Below are 15,705 nucleotides of genomic sequence, written 5' to 3' on the forward strand. Positions count from 1 at the left end.
TTGCTTGAACCTGGGAGGCGGACGTTGCAGTGAGCCGAGATCATGCCATTGCATTCCAGCCTGGGCGATAAGAGTGAAGCTCCATTTCAAAAAAAGAAGGGAAAAGAAAAGAAAATTATGATCTTTTCCCTCTTGCCATCCTCCCTGTTAAGGGTAGAGATTCTGAGGGAGGAGCAAAGGGCCCTCCAGGAGGCCTGAGAGGCAGATCTGAGAACAAGGGTGCAGGGGCAGGGTGTATGGTCTTTTGGGATCTGTAAAGGAGCTACCTTTGTGGGCATGGAGTCATTCCATATGCAGGGACCCCATCCTGCTTTTTGGTAAGTAGGAATAATTTGCTAAGAGTGAGTGGGGAGGTACAGGCAGGTGGCACGGCAGGGGGCTAATAGAGGGTGACAGGAGGAAGAAATGTCTGGAACACCTTCCTTGATCCTCTCCTATAGCTATTCCCTCTCCTTCCTTACCCAGCCAGGCCTCACACATTTGCCTATCCTCCTTACTCCACTGTTATTTGGCATCTGTCTCTGCCACTCACTGACAATGCTCTCACCAACGTCATAACTGGCACTCTCAGGGGACTTTCTTTTATTTCACTTCTCTGCAGCACTGACATTTGGCCATTTTTTTCCTGCTCAAAATCCTCTTGATGTTTTAACCTTGTTCTCTTCAAACTCTGTCCACCTCTGGTATTTCCTTCCCTGTTCTTTCTTGGCTCTCTCCTTTGCTGGCTCTAATGTGTCAAGGGAGGGTCCTTTTCAGCCCCTTCTCTTTGCAATACACACTCTTTTTTTTTTTTTCTTGAGACAGAGTCTTACTCTGTCACCCAGGCTGGAGTGCAGTGGTGTGATCTTGGCTCACTGCAACCTCCGCCTCCCAGGTTAAAGCAATTCTCCTGCCTTAGCCTCCCAAGTAGCTGGGATTATAGGCACCTGCCACCATGCCTGGATAATTTTTGTATTTTTATTAGAGACAGGATTTTGCCATGTTGGCCAAGCTGGTCTCAAACTCCTGAACCTCAGGTAATCAACCTGCCTTGGCCTCCCAAAGTGCTGAGATTACAGGTGTGAGCCACCGTGCCTGGCCAGGACTTTTGATTTTTATTCTGAGTGACATGAGGAAACAATAGAAAAGGTGTTGACAAAGGTGACATGATTTGAATAACGACCTAAAAGGATCACTCTGGCTTTTATGTTGAGAATAGACTTAGGGGTGGAGAGGGTGGAACAGGGAGAGCAGTTAGAAGGTAGCTGCTGCTTCAGGTAATGGAGGCTTGGGTACAAAAGAAAAAGAAAAAAAAAAAAAGAAGATAGCTGCAAAACTCCAGGTAAGGGATGATGGGGCTTGGATCAGTGTTAGAAGTGGAGGTAGTGGCTGGGCTTGGTAGCTCATGCCTATAATCCCAGAATTTTAGGAGGCTGAAGCAGAGGGAGCACGAGGTCAGGAGTTTGAGACCAGCCTGTCCAATATGGTGAAATCCCATCTCAACTAAAAATACAAAAATTAGCCAGGCATGGTGGCATGTGCCTGTAGCCCCAGCTACTCAGGAGGCTGAGGCAGGAGACTCACTTGAACCTGGGAGGCAGAGGTTGCAGTGAGCCGAGGTCATGCCACTGCACTCCAGTCTGGGCAACAGAGCGAGACTCCCTCTCAAAAAAAAAAAAAAAAGAAAAAAGAGAAGTGGAGGTAGTGAGAGGTGAACAGATTCTGGATATCTTATGAAAACAGAGCCGATAGTATTTGCTGACATCCAAATGGAAATATGAATGTGGAGTGCAGTGAAAAGCCTGGTTAAGTACACTTACTTGGGAGTTATTGGAGTATAGATAACATTTACAGCCACAGGACTAGTTGAGATCACCTAGGAAATCAGGGTAAATGAAGGAGAGGTCTGAGCTCTCCAATATTTAGAGTCTGGGAAGATGTAGAGGAACCAGCAAAGGAGACAAAAAAGCAGCAGCCAGTGAGGTACAAGCTGAACCAGGAGAGACTGATGTTTTGGAAGTCAAGTGAAGAGAGTAAACAAGAAGTAATAAATTATGTTGCCTATCAAGTAGTATTAGGATTAAAAAGTGACACTGGGCTGGGCATGATGGCGCATGCCTTGTAATCCTAGCACTTTGGGAGGCCGAGGTAAGTGGATCATTTGAGTTGAGGAGTTTAAAACCAGCCTGGCCAACATGGTGAAACCCCATCTCCACTAAAAATTAAAAAAAAATAGTGGGGCCTGGTGGTGCACACTTGTAATTCTAGCTACTAGGGAGGCTGAGGCAGGAGAATCACTTAAACCCAGGAGGCAGAAGCTGCAGTGAGCTGAGATCACACCACTGCACTCCAGCCTGGGCAACAGAGCAAGACTCTGTCTCAAAAATAATAATAATAATAATAATAATAAAAGTGACCACCGGATTTGACAATCCGGAGGTCACACTGGCAATCTTGACAAGAGCTGTTTTGATGGAGTGGCTGGGACAAGAACTCGATTTAAATGTTTCTAAAGAGAGGGAAGAAGTAGAAACTGGTGAGTTTTGCTTCAAAGAGAAGCACAGAAACATGCCAGTACCTGGAATGCAATGTAGAGTCACAAGGGTATTTTGTTTTAAGTTGGGAGATACTACGCTAGTGTCAAAGATTACAATATTTGGGCATGGCAGGCCAGGCACGGTAGCTCATGCCTGTAATCGCAGTTCTTTGGGAGGCTAAAGCAGGAAAAATGCTTGAAGCCAGGAATTAGAAACCAGCCTGGGCAATAGTCTATACAAAAAAATTTAAAAATAGTTGGGTGTGGTGGTGTACACCTGCAGCCCTAGTTATTCAGGAGGCTGAGGTGGGACAACTGTGCCACGGCATTCTAGTCTCGGCTACAGAGCAAGATCTGCAAGATCTCCTCTGCAAAAGAAAAAAAGGCTCAGTAAATTCAGGATATTTGATTTGGGTGTCACTGGTCAACTTGGTGAGATGTTTCAGGAAGGCCATAAAAGTAAAAAGATTTCCATGAATTAAATAATTAATGGATCATTAGACAAAATGGATAGTGTGTACAGATTTAGATGGGAAGGGTAGAAAAAACCAGAGAACTAGAAGGTGGTATAGAGTGAAGGTTTTTTGTTTTTTGAATTCTTCATGTTTCTAGGCTGTGTGGAAAGAGCTAGTTGGATAGAAAAGCCTGAAGAGGCCAGGTGCAGTGGCTCACACCTGTAATCCCAGCACTTGGGAGGCCGAGGCAGGCATTCATGAGGTCAAGAGTTCGAGACCAGCCTGACCAACATGGTGAAACCCTGTCTCTACTAAAGATACAAAAAGTTCGCTGGATGTGGTGGTGCTCGCCTGTAATCCCAGCTACTCAGGAGGCTGAGGCAAAAGAATCACTTGTACCTGGGAGGCAGAAGTTGCAGTGAGCTGAGATCATGCCATTGCTTTCCAGCCTGGACAACAGGATGAGGCTGTCCAAAAAAAAAAAAAGAGGCTCAGCGAGGTGGTTTACACCTGTAATCCCAGCACTTTGGAAGGTCAAAGCAGGTGGATCACCTGAGGTTGGGAGTTCAAGACCAGCTTGACCAAGATGGAGAAACCTCGTCTCTACAAAAAATACAAAATTAGCCAGGCGTGGTGGCACATGCCTGTAATCCTAGCTATTTGGGAGGCTGAGGTAGGAGAATCGCTTGAACCCAGGAGGCAAAGGTTGTGGTGAGCTGAGATCATGCCATTGCACTTCAGCCTGGGCAACAAGAGCAAAACTCTGTCTAAAAAAAAAAAAGAAGAATCAGGAGAAAGGGTAGCTGATGGTGGACTAGTCTCCGACATGTAAAGGGCCGTTTTTAACCTATGACGGTAAGGGAAGTTAAGGAGGTAGGGATAGAGTAAGGTAGGTAGAGGTCAAGGTAGGATGGCAAGAGGGGAATTCAGCCCTGATGGTCTCTAACTCCCTCATAAATGGCAATGAAAAGTTTCTCCTTGTGACAACAGACATTCTTAGTTTGAGAATGATAAGGGTGTAGCGAAGCTGTATGCCTCCCTAGGGGCACTTAGGAATGTGGCTAAGGCCACATAGCTAGTGTCCTCAGGACCCTAGGACGGCACAGAAACAAGGACGGAGTGTAGAAGGCCTGGGGGCTTAGACATGTATGCAGTGGACGGACAAGGTAAGGACACTGAGGGCACAAGTATGAGAGTGGTTTAAGGAGTGGTTAAGATGATGGTTGGGATTAAGCAGAGACACAGAAAAGCCATGTATCCTGGTTGGGCACGGTGGCTCACGTCTCTAACTCTAGCACTCTGGGAGGCTGAGTGTGGGCAGATCACCTGAGGTCGGAAGTTTGAGACCAGCCTCACCAACATGGAGAAACCCCATCTCTACTAAAAATACAAAATTAGCCGGGGGTGGTGGCATGCGCCTATAATCCCAGCTACTCTGGGGGCTGAGGCAGGAGAATTGCTTGAACCTGGGAGGCAGAGTTGCGGTGAGCTGAGATGGTGCCATTGCACTCCAGCCTGGGCAACAAGAGCAAAACTGACTCAAAAGAAAGAAAGAAAGAAAGAAAGAAAAGACATGCATCCTGTATAACTGGGGTGTTGGGGTGGCCCCACATAGATTTGGGAGTAAAGATGAGACTGCTAGAAGGATGGAGGCTGTGGCCAGAGTGGCACAGGATCTGAGGAGGGATAGCTCTGAAAAGTAGATCCAGGGAGAGGGTGTGAGAGCTGATGTGGAGGAAGAAGCCACAGGATTAGAATTCATGAAATTTCTTCCCTGATGAGATTGCCTGGGACAACTGGCACTGGGTGGAGAAAGAGGCCTCAGCTCGCACCAAAGCACAATGGAATAGGGCTTAAGATGGGTGGCAGGAGTGTGGGGTCTGGGTTGGGTATCACTTTGGGTGTGAAAGGCGTGGTTGAGGAAGTCAGAGCCAAGAGTCTGGTTTGTGATCTGAGTGTCTTGCGTGGTACAAAGAGTTTCTAATAGACTCTGGGATCCCTTTCAGAATAAGAAATATGAGGGAATAAGAGGGACGCTTGGTGAAGAGATGTGCTCCTTTGTATGGGGTGAGAGCAGCACAGGAAGGGAATGTGCATGTGATGTGGGGAGGGAAGTTTTGGAGTTAGGGTTATGAGAAGTCTGGGCCGGTCCTGAGTACAGATGGGAGGAAGCCAGAGTGTTTGGGAACTTGGGGTGTGAGGTGGTGTGGACTCCTGTGGTCCCAGGTGTGGGAGGTAGAAGGGAAAGAGGGCCATGTTGTGTGGAATGAAAAGCCCAGGGTATGTAGTTCAGGATCCGGCATGCATGGTGTGAGGAGATGGACGTCAGATGTAAGGGGGTGGGGGACTGAGGTGAGAAATGTGGGGTTAGAGCGGTAGGGTGAGGGGTGTGGAGCGAGGAGAGTGGGGCATGGGGTGTGCAGTGAGGAGAGGGGTTGACGGGTGAGGGGCGAGGTGGGGTGAAGTGGGAGGTGAGTGAGGGTTGAGATGGGGTGAAGGGTGAGGTGGGGCCAGGGGTGAGGGGCGAGGGGTGAGGTGGGTGAGGGGTGAGGGGCGAGGCGGGCGAGGGGTGAGGGGCGAGGCGGGCGAGGGGTGAGGGGCGAGGGGCGAGGGGGGCGAGGCGGGCGAGGGGCGAGGCGGGCGAGGGGCGAGGGGCGAGGCGGGCGAGGCGGGTCGAATCCGCGGGTCGGGTTTGAGCTCCGAGCAGCCGCGGACGCCAGGACAGGCCAGGCCCGGGCAGGACGCGCGTCGGGAGGGCCGGGGCCCGGGACGGCCTCGCTCACCTCCTGCTCGGCGCGCGCTCCGGTCCCGCTCTGGCGCCCCCAGCGGCCGCCTGAGGAACAAGGCCGCGCCTCGGGAGCGATGCCCCGCCCCTTCCGTTAGCAGCCCCGCCCCGGAAGTGGCCCCTCGCTCTCATTGGGTGTCCTCGGGAAAAGGGGCGGGGCCGCTCCTGAAGGTCGGCGGCGTCCGGGCCTGGGACTGACCGGTGAGGAGCTGGGGACGCCCCGAGGTTGAGGGAGAATCCGGCGGAGACGAGGAGCTTCCGGGCCTGACGGTTTTGCCCCCACCCCTTCTTGAGCTTAGGGACTTACACGCAGGGCCTCGTTTGCCCAGTGTCTAGGACAGCGCTTGGTACCGAAGGTGCTGGTAAAAGTGTGTGGAATGAGTAGCTGAACGCCCAGCTATTTCCACGGTCACAGCGACCATGCGTGGCCGGCACCGCGTGGCCGGTACCGCGTGGCCGGCACCGCGTGGCCGGCACTGCGTGGCCGGCACTGCGTGGCCGGCACTGCGTGGCCGGCATTGCGTGGCCGGCACTGCGTGGCCGGCACTGCGTGGCCGGCATTGCGTGGCCGGTATTGCGTGGCCGGCACTGCGTGGCCGGCACTGCGTGGCATGTGTCTTACAGAGGAGACAGCCCTGACTCAGGGAGGCAAGGCCGAGGCGCACGCAGGTCTCCGCGGCCTGGAAAGGGCTGGGGTGTCCGGGGTGCTCCTCGTCTCCAGGCAAGAACTGGAGGCAGAACCACTCAGCACCTAGAGGGCCAGTGACAGCCCTGGCTGGGCGGAGGCTGCCTAGAGGCCGGTCTGAGCTCAGCCTTTTTTTCAGAGGGCCACGGGCACCCTGGAAGGGTGGTAAGCAGGCGAGTGGCAGAGTTAAGAGGTGTCCGGCTGCCGAGGCGGGTGGTGACGGAGCCGGCCGCTGCTGCTGTTTGGCTGAGTGGTGGTCAGAGGAGGTTGGTCAAAGCCATTCCGAGGTCGACTTGACAGGGCTTGGTAATGGGGGAGGGAGGGAGGAAGAAGGAACGGGCTTCTGTTCTTGCCGGGGTGAATCCACCGGCAGAGACGTGGAAGAGTGGGAGAGAAGCCAGCTTGGGAGGTTAACTTTGGTTTTGAACACCTGTGTGTTTGAGAATCCTGACAAACCTGAGACCTCCTGAATTTTCTCTCAGGGATTCTGATTCTTAGCAGCCTGATTCCAGAGAAGGAAAAATGGCTGGAGTTGAGCCAGACAGTTCTGGGCAAGGAGTGAGCATTCGCCTGTTTATTGAGGAGGAGGTTGCTGCCCCAGCTGCCAGCTTCCTGCCCCTGTCAAACCCGGTTTTCTGGCCATCCCTTTCCACCTGTGAGCTGCTCTTCATAGTTCTGTTTGCTTATACAGCTCAGAGCCAATTTCTGTTACTGCACCCCAGAGAAACATGAATCGGGAATATATATATATGTATATAATTTTTTTTATATAGCTTTTTTGAGACTGAGTCTTGCTCTGTTGTCCAGGAGGGAGTGCAGTGGCATGATCTCCACGTACTGCAACTTCTGCCTCCCGGGTTCAAGAGATTCTCCTGCCTCAGCCTCCCCAGTAGCTGGGATTGCAAGTGCCCACCACCACACCTGGCTAATTTTTGTATTTTTAGTAGAAACAGAGTTTGGCCATTTTGGCCAGGCTGGTCTCAAACTCCTGACCTCAGGCGATCCATCTACCTTGGCCTCCCAAAGTGCTGGGATCACAAGCACGAGCCACTGTGCCCGGCCCAAATCAGGAATAATTCCTATGGCTAATGAAGACAGCTTCCAGGAAGAATAGGAGAAACAGCACAGGATTCCAAGCAGAAGGTCCATCTAGGGCAAAGGCAAGGGTGTGGCTCAGCCTGCCCCCTTTGGGGAACGGTAAATGTGTTCCAGGCTCAGGTTCTTGGTAAGGGACAGAGAAGACTCAGGAAAGTGTCAGTTGAGCTGGAATGCGTGGGCTCTTGAGTATCCTGCTCAGGAGCTGGAGGTGGGCTACCTGAAACACCCTGCAAACTCCAGTCCGTGAAGGCATCGGCTCTTGGGAAGCCCCAGATGTCAGGCTGGTCTTTCCATGCCTTTGTGTATGTGAGACCAACTAACTATCACTAAATGTTTCCTTTACACCCTGGATACACAGCTAGACTCTACTTCTCCAGTTCTCTTGAAATACAAGTCTTGGCCAGAGGGCGTGGAGAGAAATGCTGTGTATCACTTTGAGGTTGAGGCCATCAAAGCCTCCCACAAGTGCCCCCCCGGCCCCCCCTGCCATGTACTTACGATGTTGAAGCCCAAGGCAGCCTGAGAACTACCTGTTGAAGTCAGGGCCTCTGTCACCGTAGATCCTTGAATAACAGTATGGAGCAGAGCCCTCATCTCAGCCAACTGTATTATATTTGACCTCTACAGTCCAACTTCTATTGGGTTGAGCCATGAGGTTTTAGGGTATACGTATGGCGGCTAGCCTTTATTAATGCAGACCTATGGGACACAGGGGAACTAACTGGGGTTTGGGGGGTCGTCACCAGAGATTTTATTTTTTGAGACAGTATGTCACTCTGTCACCTAGGCTGGAATGCAATGGGTCAGTCATGGCTCACTGCAGCCTCTATCTCTCAGGCGCTAGTAATCCTCCCACCTCAGTCTCCTGAGTAGCTGGGACCACAGGCAAATGCCACCACACCTGGCACATTTTTAAAACATTTTTTTGTAGAGATGGGGTCTCACTATGCTACCCAGGCTGGTCTGGCCCAGGCAATCCTTCTGCCTCCCAAAGTGCAGGGCTTACAGGCATGAGCTGCCATGCCCAGCAGTCACCAGAGATTTATACCCCAGTTTAGCACTGTCGTATTGTGTAGGCCTAGGCTAATGTGTGTGTTTGCATCTTGATTTTTATCCAAAAGTTTAAAAAGTAAAAATAAGGCTGGGTGTGGTGGCTCATGCCTGTAATCCCAGCACTTTGGGAAGCCAAGGCGGGTGGATCACCTGAGGTCAGGAGTTTGAGACCAGCGTGACCAACATGGAGAAACCCTGTCTCTACTAAAAATACAAAATTAGCTGGGTGAGGTGGTACATGCCTGTAATCCTAGCTACTTGGCAGGCTGAGACAGGAGAATTGCTTGAACCTAGGAGGCAGAGATTGTGGTGAGCCAAGATCGAGCCATTGTACTCCAGCCTGGGTAACAAGAGCAAGACTCCATCTCAAAAAAAAAGAAAAAAAAAGAGTAAAGAAAAATAAAATTTTAAAAAATAGAAAAAAACTATAGAATAAGGATATTAAGAAAAAATATTTTTGTATAGCTGTACAATGTCTGTGTTTTAAGCTGTTATTACTAAAAAGCTAAAAAAATTAAAAAGTTTATAAAGTAAAAAAGCTACAGTTAACTAAGGTTTATTAAAGAAAGAAAAAAATTTAAAAATTACTGTAGCCAAAGTGTACGATGTTTTTTTGTTTTTGTTTTTGTTTTTGTTTTTGTTTTGAGACGGAGTTTCGCTCTCGTTGCCCAGGCTGGAGTGCAATGGCGCGATCTCGGCTCACCGCAACCTCCGCCTCCTGGGTTCAGGCAATTCTCCTGCCTCAGCCTCCTGAGTAGCTGGGATTACAGGCACGCGCCACCATGCCCAGCTGATTTTTTGTATTTTTAGTAGAGACGGGGTTTCACCATGTTGACCAGGATGGTCTCGATCTCTTGACCTCGTGATCCACCCGCCTTGGCCTCCCAAAGTGCTGGGATCACAGGCGTGAGCCACCGCGCCCGGCAGTGTACGATGTTTATAAAGTCTGTAATAATATAACCTCCTAGGCCTTCACATTCACTCACCATTCACTCACTGACTCACCCAGAGCAACTCCCAATCCTGTAAGCTGACATTCATGGTAAGTGTCTTATATAAGTGTACCATTTTTAATCTTTTATATAACTTTTTTTTAATAGACAAAGTCTCACTATTGTCGGCAGCATGATCTTTACTCACTGCAACCTTTGCTTCCCAGGCTCAAGTGATTCTCCTGCGTCAGCCTCCCGAGTAGCTGGGGTTGCAGGCACCTGCCACCACACCCAGCTAATTTTTGTATTTTTAGTAGAGATGGGGTTTCATCATGTTGGCCAGGCTGGTCTTGAATCCTTGACCTCGGGTGATCCATCCACTTCGGCCTCCCAAAGTGCTGAGATTACAGGCATGAGCCACTGCACCCAGCCTATATAACATTCTTTACCGTACCTTTTCTATGTTTAGACATGTTTAGATACACAAAGATTTACCATTGTATTACAGTCGCCTACAGTATTCAGTATAGTAACATGCTGTAATGGGGTGTAGCCCAGGAGCAACAGGGTATGCAGTATCGCCCAGGTTTGTAGTAGGCTGTACCATCCTGGTTTGTGTAAATGCACTCTAGAATGTTTGCACAACAAAATCGCCTAACAATGCATTTCTCAGAATGTATCCCCTTCATTAAGCAACCCATGTCTGTACTTGCTAAGTGGATTATTCCAAAAGCCTCCTGGTTTCTGGCCAGCTGTTCTGTCCTCTGACCACACCTGCCTCACCCAGCAGTGAATTCGACATGGGCAGGGACAGGACCTTGCTTGTCACTGAATCCTCAGCAAAGGGACAAGTCTATGGTGGGTGTTCAACAGACACTGGTTCCTGGGCGGGCATGGTGGCTCACACCTGTAATCCTAGGACTTTGGAAGGTTGAGGTGGGAGGATCACTTGAGCTCAGGAGTTTCAGACCAGCCTGGGCGACACAGTGAGACCCCATCTCATGGAAAAAAAGAAAAAACAAAAACAGATGAAGACACTGGTTCTTAAATGAAGGTCCAGAACTGAATCTAATTCACTTCTAGGTTCTTAGCACGCAAGATATAGATTCATTCAAGCATGTGGCAACAGTAATTGAGGGCCTATTAATACTTTTCATAAAAATTACTTTTTATGGCCAGGCGCAGTGGCTCATGCCTGTAATCCCTGCACTTTGGGAGGCCAAGGTGGGTGGATCACCTGAGATAAGGAGTTTGAGACCAACATGGCCAAAGTGGTGAAACCCTGTTTCTACTAAAAGAATACAAAAATTGGCTGGGTATGGTGGCGGGTGCCTGTAATCCCAGCTACTTGGGAGGCTGAGGCAGGAGAATTGCTTGAACCTGAGAGGTGGAGTTTGCAGTGAGCCGAGATCATGCCATTGCACTCCAGCCTGGATGACAGAATGCGGCTCTGACTCATAAAAAAAAAAAAGAAATACAAAAAATCAGCCAGGCATGGTGGTGTGCGCCTGTAATCCCAGCTACTCAGGAAGCTGAGGCACAAGAATCATTTGAACCCAGGAGGCAGAGGTTGCAGTGAGCCAAGATCATACCACTGCACTCCAGCATGGGCAATAAGACTGAAACTCCATCTCAAAAATATATATATTTTATTTACTCTTAACATGATTTTAGTAGCCAAGCCAACCTAAATGAAAGAGCATCTGTTGCTGCAGACCATCCCATGTGCCCTCTCACAGACATGGCCACCTGGCACCCCAAGACTTCAGGCCTGGGACTGCAGCCCCTTTTTATGCTGAGAAGAGGCTGCGGGGCCTCTGCAGGGTTGTGCCCCAGCCAAGAGGGGTGCATCATACATCCCCCTGCATGGGAGGCAGGTGGGCTTGCTCTCCAGCAGACAGACAAACAGAAGTGGCCCCAGGGAACAGGTGAAGGTTCTGAAGCAAGAATTTATTCCAAGCACATATGTGGGCATGGACAGCCATCTCAGAGCCTACATCACTCAGCAAAGTCACACGTTTCAAAGCAGATCACACAAGTCCTTGATGAACAGTCTCTCAGCCCTAGTCCTTCTCTTGCCACCTCTCTGGTCTGAGCTGGAATAAGGGAGATGGTCTCCTAATTCCCACACAAAACACAGGTACCTAAGGACTGAGAGAAAATTACGCAGCCTTATTTTTATTAGTATCTGTCAAGAAAAAAAAAAATCAAAATTCCCTCCTGTTCCAAGCCCACCTCCACCCCGGGCCCTCAGGGACATGCATCTGCCCAGCGAGGGCCTGCTGCCAGAGCTGTCCTTGGAGCCTGGGCACCTGTGCACGGCCACCCCTCATGCCTGTGAGCCGCCACAGGCCCCTTCCTCCACCATGTGGAGACGAAAGGGCAGTTGGCATTTCCCCAACCTTCAGCTGTCAGCCTTGGGAACTTGGAAAAGATCAGCGATGTCCAGTAGGGCTTGGCGGATGTGGTTCCCAAAGCGCTGGGCATTCTGTGGGAGCCAAGAGCTCAGATGCACCTTCAGATATGCACCCACCCCTCTGTCCCCACAAGCAAGAACTCCTCCCCAGCCAAAGACACCTGTGTTCCTGGGCAGCCCCAGGTGGCACCCCTTCCTCAGGCCTGAGCTGGGACAGGAGACTCACCGTCTCTGAGCTTGAGAATTTGCTGGAGACATGGAAGAAGATCATGTTCTCGCCTGCGATCATGTAGGAAACCCCATAGCCATCATCTGCTACCTAAGGGCAACAGGAAGTGTGAAGGAGAAGGCATAAACCAAACCCTGAAGAGCTGAAAGCCAAGCTGATACTGTACTTGTTCTTCCCACAGGATTTGCCGGAACAGGCCCCAGCCCTAAACACTGCATTTTTCCTGAGGACCACTCCCAGAAAATGGTGAAAACCAAAGAATGCTGCCCAGACCCCACCAAGGGATCTAGGGACCTCCCAGTTTCCCTCAGGGGGCTTATACTCTCCATCACTCCATTTCTCTCCAGAGTGTTTGTTCTCTAGCCTTCTGACAAACTAGCCCATGTGAGGGTTTCTGTTGAAGACAGCTGCACTCTCTTGGATAAGCAGACTTCAGATGCACCCAGGGCACTGCCTGGTGCCCTGGAAACCAGCCCCGGGCACGGTCATGCTCCAGCAAGGAGGTATTTGGGATGGATGGGTCCCAGGTACCTGGCTGCCTGAGTCCATAGCTAACATTCTGCTTCTGTGCAGGTCTGGGGTTATGCTCTCCTCTAAGCAAGGTGCTCCTGCCTCTGGTCTGACTTCAGGGCCTGCAACTCTCCACTGAAACCCCCAGGGCCCTGAGGCTGCCCATCCACCCCCTTCAGGGGCACTCACAGGGCCAAAGCCACCTCCAGCACCCAGGTGGTTGGGGTGCTGTTCTGGATCAAACATGCGGATCTGGGATTGAGGGATCTGGCTGGTGGAGAGGCGCCAGGGTTCTGAGAGCACCTGCAACAGGGAGGCCGCAGCTGGTCAGAGGCTACATGCCCACAGCACCTGTCTGACCGGTGGTGTCTGTGACCAACTCTGAGCCAGGCACTGTTCTGCTGAGCTGCGAGAGTGGACATGAGTGCAGGAGCTCCCTGGCCACCACCCCGTGGTCCCCTACACAGCATGCCACATAAAGCTCCTGTGACCTGCCCAGCCCTCCCTCTGCGCTGCCCCTCTCCATCCCTCTGAGCCTCACTAGTCTCAGTAGTGCTGTCGCCACCTGACAGATTATACATTTGTCCGTTCCCTGTCATAAGAACCAACACTATGAAGGGGCTGCTGCTCCTGCGCAGCCCCAGGACCACAGGCCCAGGTGGGGTGTGGGCAGGAAAGCTGACCCAGCCCTCCAGGGAGCTTCAGGGGAGCCAGACAGAAAACAGGCTGTGCCCCATCATGAGATGGCCCAGCCCCTGGGTGTAGGCGGGCAGTAAGACAAAGGACACACCCGGCCAGGTGCAGTGGCTCACGCCTGTAATCCCAGCACTTTGGGAGGCCGAGGCAGGTGGATCACAAGGTCAGGAGTTCAAGACCAGCCTGACCAATGTGGTGAAACCCCATTTCTACAAAAATATAAAAATTAACTAGGTGTAGTCGTGGGTGCCTGTAGTCTCAGCTACTCAGGAGGTTGAGGCAAAAGAATCACTTGAACCCGGGAGGTGGAGGTTGCAGTGAGCTGAGATCGCACCATTGCACTTCAGCCTGGGTGACAGAGCAAGATTCTGTCTCAAAAAAAAAAAAAAGGACAGGCCCGTCAACAGTGCTAACCTCAGCTAGGAAAGGAGAGCTGACTCCCAGGTACTTGGAGACCACGTAAAGGCAGAAGAGGTGCCTGTCGATCCCTGCTCCTGTCATGGCCAGGCGGTACATATTCTGGTGCTTCTTAGAAGCTTTCTGGAAGAGATCTCGCAGGTCTGCTTTCTGCGGGGCAGAAGTAGAGTGAAGAGTAGCTTTGATCCACCAGGCAGATGGGAGGCAGAAGGGGCAACTCACCAGATGATTATGACCCCCATGTGGGGCAGAGGAGACTCACCATGTGGGACCCCTCCATCATGGCCTGCACAAAGGCTGTGGACTCGTTGGTACAGGAACGCACAGTCTCAGTCCGTCCCTCCCGGAACATTCTGGTCATTGAGGCCTCATAGGTCAGGCAGAACTTACCCCTGTCCTGGGGTATACAGAGGGGTGAATCTGGTGGGTGGACCCTGGTACCACCCTGCCCTCTCAGCAGCCGGAGGCGGGACTCCTACCCGGAAGTGAGCCAGCTGCAGTGCAATCTGCACAAAGGCATCCGGGCTGGTCCGGCACCTCTTGATGAGGCCTTTGCCAAAGGGCAGGAACTGGAAGCAGTACAACTCCACATCGTCTGCCAGTGCCTTGGCCACCTGGTAGGAACTCTCGATGACTGCCTGGCACTGCCAAGACATGGGAAGGGTCAGCTGCAGGCAGGGCTCTCCAAGCAGGACTCTAGGTCACGTCCAGGAGGCACGAAGTTTAGCTGGTGGAGGAAGGGCACAGCCGGCCAAGACACGGGAAGGGTCAGCTGAGGGCAGGGCTCTCCAAGCAGGACTCTAGGTCACATCCAGGAGGCATGAAGTTTAGCTGGTGGAGGAGGGGCACAGCTGGCCCCTACATCTTCAGGAGGAGGGTACACAAAGGACAACCTGAGGGAGAATCAGCTGCCAGCGGCTGGGCTGAGCTTTGTGGAGAAGAGGGAAGTGCTGAAAGGAGCTTCAGGAGCCTGTGAGTGCCTCCTCCATGTCATGGCCTTCTCTAAACACAGATGGCCTCAGGGGCAGTGTGTGGTCTCTGTCCTCCTTGAAGCCAGTTTGGACCCTATGGGTATCCTGAGTCCTCCTGTGCCTTCCTCTGAGGGCTGGGCCAGGCAGTGGGGCCAGCAGTGGGGGAGGAGAAGAGGGACTCAGGCCTTGCTGGGGTTGTTGCTGCCTGCTGCTTTGTGGTCTCACACTTGCTCTGGGTGCTTCCGACCCACCTGTTTTGGAATGTCCCACTGCAGTCGCATAGGAGGTGCCAGAGCAGGGTTTGGTTTGCCCAGGCAGTGTCCAGTCTCCGTGTAGCCCAGGTGGAAGCTGTCTGTGCCCAGGACAAACTACAGGGAGAAGGTGAGACTGAGAGGCCAGCCTCATCCCCTATGGCCTGCCCTGTAGGTTCCCTCTGCAAGGCTCTTACCTCCCAGAGGTGCCCAATGATGGGAGCGTCTGCCCACGCATGTTCTGCATTGAGACCTAACTGGCCATTCTTGAAGGAAATGAGAGTGAAGGATTTGTCAAACCACCTGCAGGAAGAGTAGACGCATGAAGAACCAAAGCTCGGAATGTCTGCAGGAGCCTGACCTGCAACCCTAACCTTTAATCCTAACTTGGATGTTACCTCTAACCCTAACCCTAACCCTAACCTTTAACCCTAAGCTGTAATCTGTGGGGCTGGGGGTGCCCAACCTGTTGTAGCAGTTGCCATGTAGCAGGGCCTTGCCGTAGAGGCTGAGGCTGGCCTCATCTTCCGGGTCGTACCAGTAGGACCCCTCATCCAGGGCCACGAAGAAAGCGGCACGCTCAATGGCCTCCAGGGCAGCCTTGTTCTTTCCGGAGCTGAAGAAGGCCTGGCGTGCCTGCGCCCACTCCACCCTGTGGCATGGGGCAGAGTAGGCAGTGGGCACATGGACCT

At 51.8% G+C, this 15,705-nt stretch overlaps 2 protein-coding genes across 6 annotated transcripts in view; both read right to left on the reverse strand.

The window, feature by feature from the left end:
• The window catches only part of SYCE3 (synaptonemal complex central element protein 3), a 30,356-nt gene extending 24,468 nt beyond the window's left edge, over positions 1-5,888 (reverse strand). Inside the window, exon 1 of the mRNA XM_032266214.1 lies at positions 5,754-5,888. The gene's annotated coding sequence lies outside the window, so the exon portion shown is untranslated. The remainder of the gene's footprint in view (positions 1-5,753) is intronic.
• Positions 5,889-11,452: 5,564 nt separating this feature from the next.
• The window catches only part of CPT1B (carnitine palmitoyltransferase 1B), a 9,458-nt gene continuing 5,205 nt past the window's right edge, over positions 11,453-15,705 (reverse strand). For 3 of the 5 annotated variants that reach the window (XM_032266264.1, XM_032266266.1, XM_032266265.1), the window contains exons 11-20: positions 15,480-15,665; positions 15,211-15,316; positions 15,014-15,130; positions 14,271-14,435; positions 14,054-14,188; positions 13,789-13,941; positions 12,868-12,981; positions 12,166-12,258; positions 11,926-12,011; positions 11,453-11,674 (exon numbers count right to left, since the gene is read on the reverse strand). In XM_032266264.1, coding sequence (XP_032122155.1) covers positions 11,928-12,011; positions 12,166-12,258; positions 12,868-12,981; positions 13,789-13,941; positions 14,054-14,188; positions 14,271-14,435; positions 15,014-15,130; positions 15,211-15,316; positions 15,480-15,665 — 1,153 coding nt within the window. In that variant the 3' untranslated portion in view covers positions 11,453-11,674; positions 11,926-11,927. Of the gene's footprint in view, positions 12,012-12,165; positions 12,259-12,867; positions 12,982-13,788; positions 13,942-14,053; positions 14,189-14,270; positions 14,436-15,013; positions 15,131-15,210; positions 15,317-15,479; positions 15,666-15,705 lie in introns of all 5 variants that reach the window. The other 2 variants (XM_032266263.1, XM_032266268.1) reach the window with 2 other exon arrangements.

Source organism: Sapajus apella, unplaced genomic scaffold, assembly GCF_009761245.1.
Source record: "Sapajus apella isolate SASKATOON/1434 unplaced genomic scaffold, GSC_monkey_1.0 scaffold156, whole genome shotgun sequence".
Taxonomy (NCBI): Eukaryota; Metazoa; Chordata; class Mammalia; order Primates; family Cebidae; genus Sapajus; species Sapajus apella.